This window comes from Lactuca saligna, chromosome 7 (genome assembly GCF_052625555.1).
Source record: "Lactuca saligna cultivar CGN05327 chromosome 7, ASM5262555v1, whole genome shotgun sequence".
In the NCBI taxonomy this organism is placed as follows: domain Eukaryota; kingdom Viridiplantae; phylum Streptophyta; class Magnoliopsida; order Asterales; family Asteraceae; genus Lactuca; species Lactuca saligna.
In genome coordinates this window covers 14,065,917-14,080,062 of record NC_136423.1, presented here as the reverse complement: position 1 = coordinate 14,080,062, position 14,146 = coordinate 14,065,917, and the positions used below count along the sequence as shown (strand labels likewise).

Genomic DNA, 14,146 nt, shown 5'->3' with positions numbered 1-14,146 from the left:
CTGAAGTCATTTTTATTGGATTCACATTGGCTGAGTTACAGTCCTTCGAACATTGGATGTTACAACTATGTTTTTAGCACTTTTACTATGTTGAGAAAATTTTTGTGATCTTTGAACAATAATATTTCCCACATTCTTGCTTGTAATAATATGACATTTTTCCAAAGTATTGTCCTCTGTATTAGCTACAATGTAGGCTCTAACATTATTGTAATTAGATTAAGTCGATTATTTGGATCAAGTGACTTGGGGAATAATTGATCAAGTGACTCAAGTATTACATTTTGTTAGAATAAATTAAAAGTCTTTAACGTTTAACACATTCTATTAGAATTTATAGTTTTATTCTTTTATAATATACTAAAAGTTTTAATATTTTAAAGTTGATTATTTTTTCTTTGTGGATATAGATTTTGAAGAGACTGTCATTGATGTGGAAAAAGAAGAAAACATGGAGAACGAGAGTATTCTTGCAAAATATATTCTGCCAGAATATACAAAGTGTTTCTTAACAATAATATTCTTTCAGAATGGATTAGTATTTTTATTAGATTTTGATATTTTTATTTTTATTTTTTTAACCATTCTTAGTTTAAATTTTTAAGAATGAATGTAATTCTTAAACCATTATTAATCATTTTTTCAGAATGAATGTAATAATTGTTTAGTCTTATTATTTATGAATTAATGTAATTAGTGGTTCTTAAAAAATAAAATTTGTATTCTTTAGAAAATGTTATTCTTGATAATATGTTGTATAATTCTTTAAGCATGTTAATTATAAAAAATATATTAATGAACCATATTCTGCAAGAATAAAATCGAAAATATATTTACTAGTTTATGTTTGACTCTCTATCATTATGACAGAATAAAATCGGTTAGTATTAGAAATTCTACTAGAATTAAATTTGAATTAATTTAAAAAAATCATATTTAAAATAAAAGGAAATTAATTATCCCTTAAAATTCGAAAATTTCCTTTTTTTAATAGGTTAATTGACCAAGCACCATTTTGCTGAAATTTGTGTAATTATATGGTACATGTTACCCTATTGTAATATCGTAGACCCCCAGATCATGACCATTGATTTTATTTATCTATTGGCCTAGAATTGTGTCTATAGGCACATAATAGATGTAAGAAACAAAATAACCTAGCTCATATATATATATATATATATATATATATATATATATATATATATATATATATATATATATATATATATATCCAACTTTAAAAATAATATTATATTTTATCATATGGTTCTGTATTATGGTAATAATTTATATCAACCTTTTGATTTGGTATATAAAAAATAGTTAAATTACCTCCTACTTTTTATGCCTACAATTATTACTAGCCATTAAAATTATGACAAATCATCATTAAATTTAATTTTATTTGATATATTCCTAATATAGCCTTAATGAGTTAGTTAAAAAAATATAAAATGATGACACTTGTCATAATTTTATTGGATAAGAACATTTGTAGGCATAAAAAGTTGGAAACAATTTAAATTTTTGGAAAGAGAAATTAAATTACCTCATATTTTTTATGTCTACAATTATTACTACCCACTAAAATTATGACAAATCGTCATTAAATTTAATTTTATTTGATAAATTCCAATTATAGTCTTAATGAGTTAGTTAAAAATGTATGAAATTATGACACTTGTCATAATTTTATTGGATAAGAACATTTGTAAACATAAAAATAGGAAGCATTTTAATTTCTCTAATAGAAAGGACACATATTTTAAGGAAATATATTTGTTATCATTATAACTAGATAATTATATCCACACGAAAAGCATTGGACTCGCCTAGTAATTTGATATCGGAAGGGCTTGATTTCACGGATAAATTCTGTTTTTTTACAAAACACAAAATGAAGAAATTTAACGAATAAATCGACTCTTTGAAGAAGTATATAAACTTATAGAAAATGAGAAACTATCCAAAAATAAGAAATAATATTTAATTCCACCCAGAGTAGGTATAAATGATGCTTACTAATGCACACTAGAAACATTAGAATTGAAAGGAGAAAATAACTTAGTAGGGTAAGATACTTTTTGAAATGTACACATTTAGTTTTTATTTATTTATTTGTAAAATAAACCCTTATACTTTATTTTCTGTAACAATGCAATCCTTGTGACTGGCTATACCCGGTATACCGGTCATATACGAATCTTCTTTTAGGGAAAATGACTTGATAGGGTAAGATACTTTTTGAATTGTATACATTTAGTCCTTATTCTTTTTTTTTTTTTTTTTTTGTAAAATAAACCTTTATACTTTATTAATATGTACATATTAAGTCTTTTTCACCGGATTCTACAGGTTTTGTTGATGTGGAAACACAAGTGACACTAAATAGCAATTAATTAGCTTAGTCACCGAAGGTGGGTGATCCTCCAGCAACAAGAAAAGGGCGGCGACCCTTCTCTTTCTCGTCTCTCTTCCTTCCGGTCGAACATCAAAAGCCAAACACCCTTTACCTGTTGTGTTTCTCTGACCTGTCTCTATTTGCCTCCATCTTTAAGATATGTTGCCAGAAAAAGAAGAAAGAATCGACAAGGGTGCTACCAGAGCAGCTCCTCGCCGCCAACTACCGTCTCTATTTCCTCCTGCCTCCCCCTTCGACCTTGTTGTTTTTTCCATCATTATTCCTTGCTACCAGTGATGTGTAGGAACACATAAAGGAGTCATCGGAGATCGGGGGTTCTCCTTCTTTTTCATGATGAATAAAATTTGGAAAAATCTCGTTGTGGATATGTGGATGCCTGCCACCTGGATATTTCATTTCAACAAAATAAAAGAAAGGGAAAATGACTTGATAGGATAAGATACTTTTTGAAATGTACACATTTAGTCCTTTTTTTTGTAAAATAAACCCTTCCACGTCAGCAAAATCTATAAAATCCGGTGAAAATGACATAATGTGTACATATTAATAAAGTATAAAGGTTTATTTTACCAAAAAAAAAAAAAAAAAAAAAAAAAAAAAAAAACTAAATGTGTACATTTTAAAAAATATCTTACCCTATTAAGTCATTATCCCAATTGAAAGTACTAAATTGTAGGTCAATATGTTTGTTGTCCACAAGCTTAAAAAGAAACTTTAAATATGGCTTTATTAGAAGAAATAAATCTATTCGAATCTAAATACTTATCGTCTAACTCACTAGTCCACACATATCGAGTTGTATACTTTTTTTAAAAAAAATCATATTGAGAAAAGATTGTGTTGTAGTGTCATATTGTCATATTATATATCCACATTTTTACCAACAAGTCTAACTTAAACCATTCCATGTCTTAATATCAAGGAAATACATTGTACAATACAAAGAGGTGATCATAATGGCCTAAATGAGAATGTATATAATATAGGCATAAAGTGCATTAAGCTAATGCACTAATAATTAAGAAAATTACTTAAGAGAGTAACAAAGTTTCAAATTTGTACAAACAAACAAACATCATTCAACTTTCATTAGTACAAAAAATACCAACTCTTACTATCTATGCCCTGTATACCTATAATAAAAACCTACTATCCAATCTCAATATTTTTTTTAAATAACAATATAAATAATTACCCCCTACACTACACTCCTTGGGTCAAAAGCCTCATAGCTCCATCTCTTGAAAACTTTCGAGCAAACAAAAAACAAGGGACTAATATTGCATTACTATGACACCATTCTGTTCTATGTTCAGTTTCATAATACACGTGGTCAATACCCTGCATTATTAAAATCAGTCAATTTTAGTTATATTTATTTAACTTGGGTCTAAAAGTCCTTCATTAAAAAAAAAGGTTCACCTTGATATTTTTTATTTGTTGAGGGTTAGAAGTTGCATAATTATAAGTTACGGGGTGCCAACTTTTTGTTTCCATGTTTGTGGCGGATTGGATCCATAAAGTGTATGTTACTGTTCTTCGTTCAAGCTCACCTTCTAGATCATTCATCTTGAAATTTGACAAAAATGAAAATGTAAAATAAAAATTTATTTCAATATTTTAAAAAATAAAGATTTATAACAAAAATAAAATATGTTTATTTACCGCTAGTAATGTTTGCACGTAATGCTCATCGGGAATGCAATTATGCTGCTTCTGAAGTTTCTATCCAAGAAAAAAGAATCTTAACATTTTTCTTTTTTTATTTAATGTAGAAAGAACAGGGTGTAAAGTGTAACTTACAAGATTTTGCTTTCCTTTACTTGAATCTAAGGGAGGACGTCGCTGAAATTTATTAAATAAATTAGTAAAAATTAAAAATAGATAGAGCAAAATAAAATTTTGGTTTTCTTCGCGTTTATAATTTATATCATACAATAAGAATTAAGATAATAATTAACATTAAAAATTAAAAACATTGTAATATAAAAGATGTATTATTACCTTACATAACTTCTTGAAAACAGGAAATATGACGTCATCATATGCAACAACTTTTGCATGGCTTCGAATTAAAGCAGTCCACTGAAATTTTCATTTTAAAAAACCAATAAATGTGTAAAAATATGTACATTTGCATACAGTTTTATATTATAATAATATTAAAAATGAAAAATATAATTAACCTGTGAGCCTTTTCGCCATTTCCTCATTGGAATAACAGTGGACATCCTAGGATTATAGCGACCTTCTTTCATATCAAGAAAGCTTAAACACAAGAACATAAACCCAACATCATCAATACACATACCAGAGCAAAATTACTTAAATACCCTTTTATACAATGAAAAAAAAAAAGAGCTTTAATTTAAATTTTAAAATGAGGGATTATTACAAGAGATGGTTGCCCACTTACCTGTCCACGAAACTTTTAGAAGAGCCCATGAGATAGTTGTAAATATAGGTGAAATTGTAGAGGGGAACACAGCTGCGGAAAAGGGTAAAATTGTCATTTACTCTGATTTGCTGTAACTATAGCTACTATAACAAGTTAACAACAGGCTTTTAAGGATATACTTACCTGTCTGATAAGAGAATGAATCTCTGGTTTGATGGATTTTCAAGAGCTGCTTGAAGAAGCAATCTTTCGGCTTCAATCATGGTTGATTCACCCCAATCTACCTGCAACATCACCACTGAAATCATTTCACAAGATAAGAGACAATTTGAATGCTATTGATTTGATGATTATAAAGATAAAGAATTTATAGAACGTTTAGAAAGAAATATAAAGAGGAATCTTTGATTACCTTGATGCTGTTGCTTAACTGTCGATTGAAGAAGAAGCTGGACCTTGTGGTGGTTTCATCGAGTATGAAACCAGGCTCTGAATGAACATAAATTGAGTAATTCGCTGCATCAGCATTCTGCACATATGTTATTACTCTATGGATATATGGACAAGAGAACAAATCCCAGCAATTTAAGATCTGTGTATGATCCATGGAAGTGTTCGAACTTAAATTACTAGCTATCAATGAAGTTTTGGGTGTTCAGATTAAACACATTCTTCAATTTGCTATAATCGCTTTCGAAGAGTGCATATAAACACCCCTGATTCGTTTACATTTTTAGTAATTCAATTTTGATTAAATCAAGCTAAGTCTTCATCTGATTAACCCTATTTAAATCCAATCAAATGATACAGAAACGAAGAATGAGATTAGATGATGATGACAACTGATTAATGGATGATTTAACAGTACAGAAATGTTTTTAGCACTAACCTCGAAGAAGCTTTGCCAGAGGAAATCAAGGGGCAGATCGCGACGGACTAGAAACAAGTAAGCAATTCTAGGGTTTCCTTCAAAACCCTCGTCATCGATCATCGGAAGCTGAGATCGCCGATGAACTCGACCCGAATAAGACTGTGGGGAAGTATCATAATAAAACTGAATCCGCGCAAGTGTCATAACTAAAAAAATGATGCTCAGAATAATCAAAAGCTTCCAAATAAGCCACAAATTCTGGGATTTTGAAAACAATGAAGATGAAACAGGTGGTGCTCTTTTCATCATAGTTTCTTCTGGTATCTCCGCTTCTTAGGGTAAATTCATGGTGATGTCAGATGTGCATATAGACCATAGACGTAGCTTACTGAAGAATTGGGGAAAACTTAATGGGTACTTCAATGGAGATGGGAAAACTTTAATGGAGATGTGAGAACGTGTGTACTGCGTGAATCTCTAAAAAAAAAATTCAGACGTCTTTATGGTGAAATACAAAGTACAAACCGCCCACCAAAGAATCAGCTGATCGATAATCACGCTTGGAACGGGTTTTAAAAGAATTTGAGGTTTTAGATTTGCACATAGTAACTCAAATGTTGTTTGAACTTTGGAATCACACTGTTTAACAAGAACAATTTTAACTACTTTTTAATATTACAATATTAAACTAATTAAAAATAATAAGACATTTACTATAAAACAAAAATACTTATATTAAATTGATATATAATTTTGTAATTATTTTGAATCATATTATAAAATAAAAATATATTAGAATCATGTCATTCAGCAACATCCATATACAGTTTATATTTAAATAAAACTAAGTGTGATTTTTGATTTAGTATTAAAAAATTTAAAGAGTTATGATTGATTAGTTAATAAATTACTTAATTGTAATGTAATTTTTATATTAATTAATTAAAAACCACTTATTTTGAAAAAATTAATTTATAATAAAAAATCCTTTTGATAATTTTTTTATTTGACTTGTTCTACATTTAGAATATTTAAACATTTTTTATTATTTTGAAAAATGGTATTTAAATATATTTTTTAAGTTTGTTTTATATTTTAGTTTATGTTTTTGGATTTAACATACTATTTGAACTAGCAAATAAATGTATTAAAATGATCATTTTAAAAGTATATCAATAGTAAGATAATATTTTATATTTAATAACATATATTAAATTAATAAATTGTTTATATTAAATCACATCGTTATTATATAATGATTGAGTGATTTCTTAAAATTGTATAAGATTTATAGATTGACTTGGTTAAAGAATAAGATCTAGAGATTGAATTGAGTGGGTTAAGAGATTCAATTGGTTTAATTAAATTAGTCCATCCCACCTACATTTTTAATATAATAGATAGGTTTTTGTTGAAATTTTTGACATAATATTAATATAGAGAAATCAAATACACTCCTACTTTTTTACTATTCATCTTTCTACGATCAAAACAAATGGCAAAATCAAGAGAGGTGATTAAAAAGGAGAATTAACAGATTTCACAATGTCATGGTTTTTATATAAATAAGAAGATAAATAGAAAGAGAAGGTAAAAACAAATTAATTTTTCCATTAACATGTCAGTTTGTTAAAGTATTTATATTTATTTTATTTTATTTCATCTTATAACATTAAGAACATAAACAAAACCTTAAATTCTCAAAAACCTATTACAATTTTGAGTGCAAAACACAAATATAAACGCAAAATGAAAGTAAAAGTCAGAGATGGCTTGTTGAAAGTGGAATTCAGGTTTCATCACAAGTTAGAAATTTAAAATGTTATTAGGATAATTAAATTGTATATGCCTTTCTTCTTGTGTTTCGTTTGTTATTAGGATAAGTAAATTGTATATGCCTTTCTTCTTGTGTTTCTTTTAACTTTCAACAATTGACCATCTTTTAACCGAAGTAAATTATGGTTTATCAATCTACCACTAACTACTAATTTGACCCAAATAGAAAAAGTCGTGTGGCAAGAAATCAAAAGATTGTCGATCATCTCGTTTTAGTCATCCCAAATCGGACAACAAATGGAGTCCACGTCTATCCCTTTCGATTTCACTTTTTTAAACAGAAAATGAGATCTATATTAAGAAATTAAATTGTTTCTTATCTTTTATTCCTACAATTATTCCTATCCATTAAAATTATGACAAATCATCATTCAATTTAATTGTATTTGATATATTTCTAATATAGTATTAATGATTTAGTTTAAAAAATATGGAAAGATGATATTTGTTATAATTTTAATTAATTAATTTAAAAAAAAAAAAAAAAAAAAAAAAAAAAAAAAAAACTAACTAACTAACTATCAAGAAGCTAGACTAAAAGCAACTACAAAACAACAGTTAATAGCAATTAAACACTTTATGAAGTCAAAGAATGATCGAGTCATAGTTCTATCAAAAGATCAACTATTTTCAACTTCCTCTTCCCAAACAAAAGGTTGTTTCCTCAAGAATTGTAGTGGAAAAGAGTTGTTTGGCAGTCTCTTATGCGATTTTTCGTTAAAATTGATTGCAAAATTATTCTAATGGGTGATTTTAATGTTGTGAGAGCTGTTTCAAAGATATTTGGTTCTGTATTTAATGATTTAGAGGCTTGGGTGTTTAACCAATATATTTTCCATTCAGACATTAGTAGATGTTCCTTTTGGCAGTCCTTCATTTACTTCGTCTAACAAATGGGGTACCAACATGAGCAAATTGGACCATTTTCTTCGGGTGTTGCTAATAAGACATCCTTTGGACACTCCATTTATCACTTTTTAAAAAGTCAACCTATAATTAACTATTTTTAATCAGTTTTTTCGGAAAAAAAATGCAATTTCAACTAATAAAAATATTTCAAAATTAAATTAGGGTGTCTATATGGTAAGATGAAGTGTCTTTTTAGCCAACCCATTTTCTTATGCTAGAAAGTTCGTATGACTTTTTTGCAAATCTTTCTGTGTTGGTTGTATCTAAGCATATTCCTGATCACAATGACATTTTGCTTTTTGAGCAAATTTTGGATTATGGCCTTCTCATTTTCGATTGTTTCACCGGTGGCGGATCCATCCAGAACAAAAGTTCAAGGTAGCTCAACTTTTTATTACGTAATATATAATATGATTCTTTTTCGGGTTTGGGTTAAATGGTTTTGGGTTAAACGGGGAAGGGATTTTTGTCTTTTTTATGGATTTAAACTAAGAATGTTACTTTTAATAGAATAACTTCAACTAGTTAGCATTTATATTTCAATTTAGAGTGACGACCATATATTAGCTTTGACCAAGCTACATATATATTTAAATTGCAAACACAAACTAAACTAATTAGCAAATATCCTATATAGCTCAAAAGACCAAACTAGTAGATTTGATGAGCAGAAACAATATGTGATTGAACACCATCAAAGTACATGCTAATGTCAATGGAACCTAATTTCAAGATATAGACCATGGAAACCTAATTTCAACTGTTCAACAAGAAGTATGGAATTCTGAGTACATGTTAATTTCAGTAGAAACCTAGTAAAGTAGTCAAGTACATGACTACTTTCTAACTTCAAAGAAAAAATTGGAAACTTACTTGTTTCAAGATCTAGATTTTGGAGGTTGGGATCTCTAAACATCCAACGATTTTTTTCATTCTGTCCTATGTTCTTCCACCGCATGCTTACAACGAGTTTGTGTTCTTCTAAATGTGGGAAGCAACGATTTTATATTTTTGTTCCTTGATTTTGTCATGATTTCCTTGGGTCCTCCCGCTCCTTCGATTTCAACGACATATTTTGACTCAGCCCAAATAATTCACAATTAGGCTTCTAGCCTTTTGGATTTTGGAGTTTAAATGTTGGGATAAGGGGTAGCATATAGTTCTCGAGAATTAGCAACGTAAACTAAAACCAAAAAAACAAATTACACTAATTGAGATTTTTTTGAAGGGTAACACAGGCTACCCCAGGCTCCAACATAGCTCCAACAGTGGTTTCACTAGCTTGATAAGTTTGACAACGTGGTGAAAGATTCATTGGACATTCGGGGTGATTTTAATGACATGGTTATTTTTAAGAAAAATGTGTAAAAGTGGGTTCGGTCTTTGAAACAGTTGACGAATATAAAACATTTGGAAAATCTTGATATTGCTCAAAAAGCAAAAATCAGATAGGGGATTGAGGGCTATGAAAACTCCAAATATTTTCATGCTTCGATTAATCGTAAGAGAAAACAAGTGGATATACAGGGTATTATGATTGATGGAGTTTGGGTTAAAGACTCAAATGCAGTTAAAGAGGAGTTTTGATCTCATTTTCATTCAAGGTTAACCAAAGTTTATTGAGCTCAGCCTTCTATTATTAATGAGAGCTTTCATAATTATTCTATTTCTCTAGTTATGTCTCTTGATGCTCAGTTTACTACGAATGAACACAAGGTTGCGGTTTGGGATTGTAATAGTAATAAAGCTTTGGTCGTGATGGGGTTTTTCTTTTTTTAATATTGGGAGGATGTTAGATATGATGTTCATAGATTGGTGTGGTGTTTTCGGAACTGTAAGAGTATACCAAGAGGATGTCATTCCTTTTTTATAGATATGATTCATTAAATCATGAATTTGAAATATAATGTTGATTTTCGACTTATTAGTCTTATAGGTTGCCAATATAAAATCATTGGTAAGCTTTTAGCTAATCATTTAGTTGTGGTTATTAATCTAGTAATTACTACAGAACAATCATCTTTATTAAAGGTCATTAGATTCTAGATCGACCTTTAATATTAAATGGGATCATTTCTCATTCTAAGGTAGTAAACAAAAATCTCATGGTCTTCATGGTTGATTTTGTAGAGGGTTATGATTCTTTATCTTGGGATTTTCTTGATGAAATGATTAAAGAGGGTTTTAGTCGTATGTGGTATTCTTGGATTAGAGTTTTGGTAAGCTTCACTAGAGCTTCTATGCTCATTAATAGGTCTCCTACAATTGAGTTTGATATGTAATAAGGGCCTTCGTCAGGGAGATCCATTATCTCCTTCTTTATTTGTTCTTGCAATGGAAGGATTGCATGTAGGCTTGGCAGAAGCAAGCAAAGTTGATTCTTTACAGGTATTAGAATTGGTTCTTCATACTTCGAACTTTCTCATCTTCATTATTTTATGTGATTTGGGAGGTGGAGGATATGCCTAAAATCATACATATTCTTAATGTCTTACATTGGTTTCGGGTATCAAAATTAATCTACTCAAAAGTAAATTAATTGGAGTTGGAGTTCAATTTTCTTATATGTAAGTGGTTGCTGATATGATTGTGTTTAGTGCTATTTGGCTTCCTTTTTTGTATCTTGGTGTTCCATATTAGATTAGGTGTCTAAGCTCATAACTATAATTGGTATAAACTTAAATTAATAGTCGCATAGTTCATTAGGTTGCCCTCAAAGCTAGCAATTGGATATGATTATTTTTTTTAGGGGAGAGAGAGAGAGAGAGAGAGAGAGAGAGAGAATGATTTATTATTTGATTAATAAATTGAAATATAGAATTTGTTAATATATTATGAAAATAATATAAATTAGAAATTATGATATTAGATTAATAATTAACTAAAAATTAATTGGAATTAAATTTGGGTTTAATTGGATTAATCTAATAGTCCAAGGGTTGTTTGGAAATGTATTGATAGTTGAGGAAAAGGCTCTAGAATATCCTTGAAAGAGGTTGGACAAAATCTTCTAGGAAGGGCCTAGAAATTTCGTCCAAAGGCTCTTGGATGGAGGCCTGTGGGCTGCTTGGTCACCAAGCAAAGGGATCAGGGTTTCCTCCCTTGAACCCTAGCTTTTGCTCTAAGCCACCTCACCTATATAAAGAGCTTTATGCTTCACAATTTTGGCACTCTTCACCCTAAGAGACTTTTGACTGAAAATCTCCTCATCCATCTCTAATAATCATTAGTTGCTAGCCTTGGGTGTGAACCATCAAAGGCATTATTACACTTGTGGTGCTAGCTACCAAAGTTCTAAAGAAGAAGGATACAATATTGTTTACAATAACAATCTAAAGGTTGGGTTTTCTTATCTTATGAATTAGGTTGTTCATAGGAAATTTTTGTTTGCTATTATTAATAGTATGTTGTTATATGTGAAGGACATAGATCAAACTAGGTTGCATGTTCTCTAATTATTTGAATTGTTTTGATTGTTTTTCCGCTTATGGCTTTATAATTGTAACCTCGATTCCCCATCAGTGGTATCAGAACCTAGGGTTGTCTATCATGTATTTGCATATTGGTGAATCAGAAAAGAAACCAGGTTTTGATTTAGTCGCAACTCATGACATGATTCATGAAGCTCACGACATGAGATCAGTCAGATCTGAAAATATGGACCAAATCTGCCTTAACAGCTTTTATATGATAAATACTTGCTATATCTTATCCCCAAATCCGATTTTGGTATATATATGATGATAATATAAAAGCATAAAAGTTAGGAGATTAATCTTTGACTTGATTAATTGTGTGGTGATTAATATGATGAATTTTTAAATGTTTAAATAATTAATTTTGATATTAATGGAACCTAATGATTAATGTCAAATAATATTTGGTTTATCTTAAATTTAAATTGTTTTAATTTCCGAAATTTATTATAAACCTTAGTATGTTGAAAATTTTAAAATACACACTTATAATATATGTAACAATCATAGTCTAATATTACTACATGTATAAGACCAAGTCAGTCGACCCGCTAGTACGCCTCATTAACAAAGCCATACTACATGGAAAGTTTAAGGAAGTGGACTATAAAATGACCGTCATTGGGTATCCACTCTTACCCACCGCTCCCTTGTATGGTGTAGGATCGTTAGCTAAACGAGTTTGATAGAACAAATTAATTCTCATTAATAAGTATAATGCAAGTAAAAGTAACTAAGCATTTTTTTATTAAAATTCCCAAATCTTTGTTACTTTAGGAAAACTGTGAATTTGTATGCTAACCCATGAAATTTCACATTGTACTTTATAATTCGTTATTGGAGTGTGTGTGGTTAATCGACACACTAATAGTGACTAACAAAGAGTGGCAATGGGTGTCTCGAACTATCGTTGATTAATGGAGTGTGTGTGGTTAACCAACACATTAAAAGGAGATGATAAATGACATCAAGAGTACGAAGCTAAGTTACATGGTTATTCACATCTTGTTTGTGCATGACTAGTGAGTAAATATCACAAGAATATAAGTCAAATTTTAAATGTTCCTTTTCCTTAATGGGAAAAGCGATATATTGGGCCTTCGATGATTTGGTGTTGACTTATAGTGTTGGGCCCGACCAAGACTAAATTGATGTGTTCGATTAGTAGTTCATTGTCATTACAAATCAGAAATCGAGAAACAAAGTATTGGTCAATGAGATTGATTTTGTTCCATGTCATTTGTCCGCATGATATCTTGCAGAACGGAGGATTATATGATCACTTATCTTAAGATATGTAACTGGGTCAGAGTTCGACGGTGGATTTTAGCAGTTATAATTTGCTAATCAATTTGGAAGATTATACTAGCAGTTATAGTTATTAGACTTATCCAAGTGGGAGAATGTTGGATTAGGTGTCTAATCCCATAACTATAATTGGTATAAATTTGAATTGATAGTAGCACAGTCTTTTTAAGTTGCCCTCAAAGCTGGCAATTGGATAGGATTATTTTGGAGAGAGAAAGAGAGAGAATGATTTATTATTTGATTAATAAATTCAAATATATAATTTTTTAATTATATTATGAAAATAATATATTAATTAGAAATTATGGGATTTTATTAATAATTAATCAGAAATTAATTGGAATTAATTGAATTAATCTAATAGTGCAGGGGTTGTTTGGTAATTTATTGATAGTTGAGGAAAAGGTTCTAGAACGTCCTTGAAAGAGGTTGGATGGAATCTTCTAGGAAGGGCCTAGAAATTTCCTCCAAAGGTTCTTGGATGGAGGCATGTGGGCTGCTTGGTCACCAAGCAAAGGGATTAGGGTTTCCTCCCTTAAACCCTAGCTTTGGCTCTAAGCTACATCACCTATATAAAGCGCCTTAGGCTTCACAATTTCGGCACTCCTAAACCTAATGGAAATTTGGCCGAAAATCTCCTCCTCCTTCTACAATAATCCGTAGTTGCTAGCCTTGGGTGTGAACCATCAGAGGCACAACGCTTGTGGTGCTAGCTGTCAAAGTTTTGAAGAAGAAGGATACAAGATTGTTTACAATAACAATCTAAAGGTTGGTTTTTCTTATCTTATGAATTAGGTTATTCATAGGAAATTTTTGTTTGCTAGTAATAATATTATGTTGTTATATGTGAATGACATAGATCAAACTAGGTTGCATGTTCTCTAATTAATTGAATTGTTTTGATTATTTTTCTGCTTATGGCT

The 14,146-nt window shown here is 29.8% G+C and overlaps 1 protein-coding gene across 1 annotated transcript; it reads right to left on the bottom strand.

The window, feature by feature from the left end:
• Positions 1-3,456: 3,456 nt before the first annotated feature.
• LOC145006295 (glycosyltransferase BC10-like) lies at positions 3,457-6,315 on the bottom strand. Its single transcript, XM_078965388.1, has 10 exons — positions 5,713-6,315; positions 5,236-5,352; positions 5,007-5,107; positions 4,842-4,913; positions 4,612-4,693; positions 4,430-4,510; positions 4,229-4,270; positions 4,091-4,150; positions 3,848-3,994; positions 3,457-3,766 (listed from the first exon to the last, which is right to left on the bottom strand). Exons 1-10 carry the CDS (start codon positions 6,001-6,003, stop codon positions 3,629-3,631), a joined length of 1,131 nt encoding a protein of 376 aa, XP_078821514.1. The 5' UTR covers positions 6,004-6,315; the 3' UTR covers positions 3,457-3,628.
• Between the last annotated feature and the right edge of the window lie 7,831 nt (positions 6,316-14,146).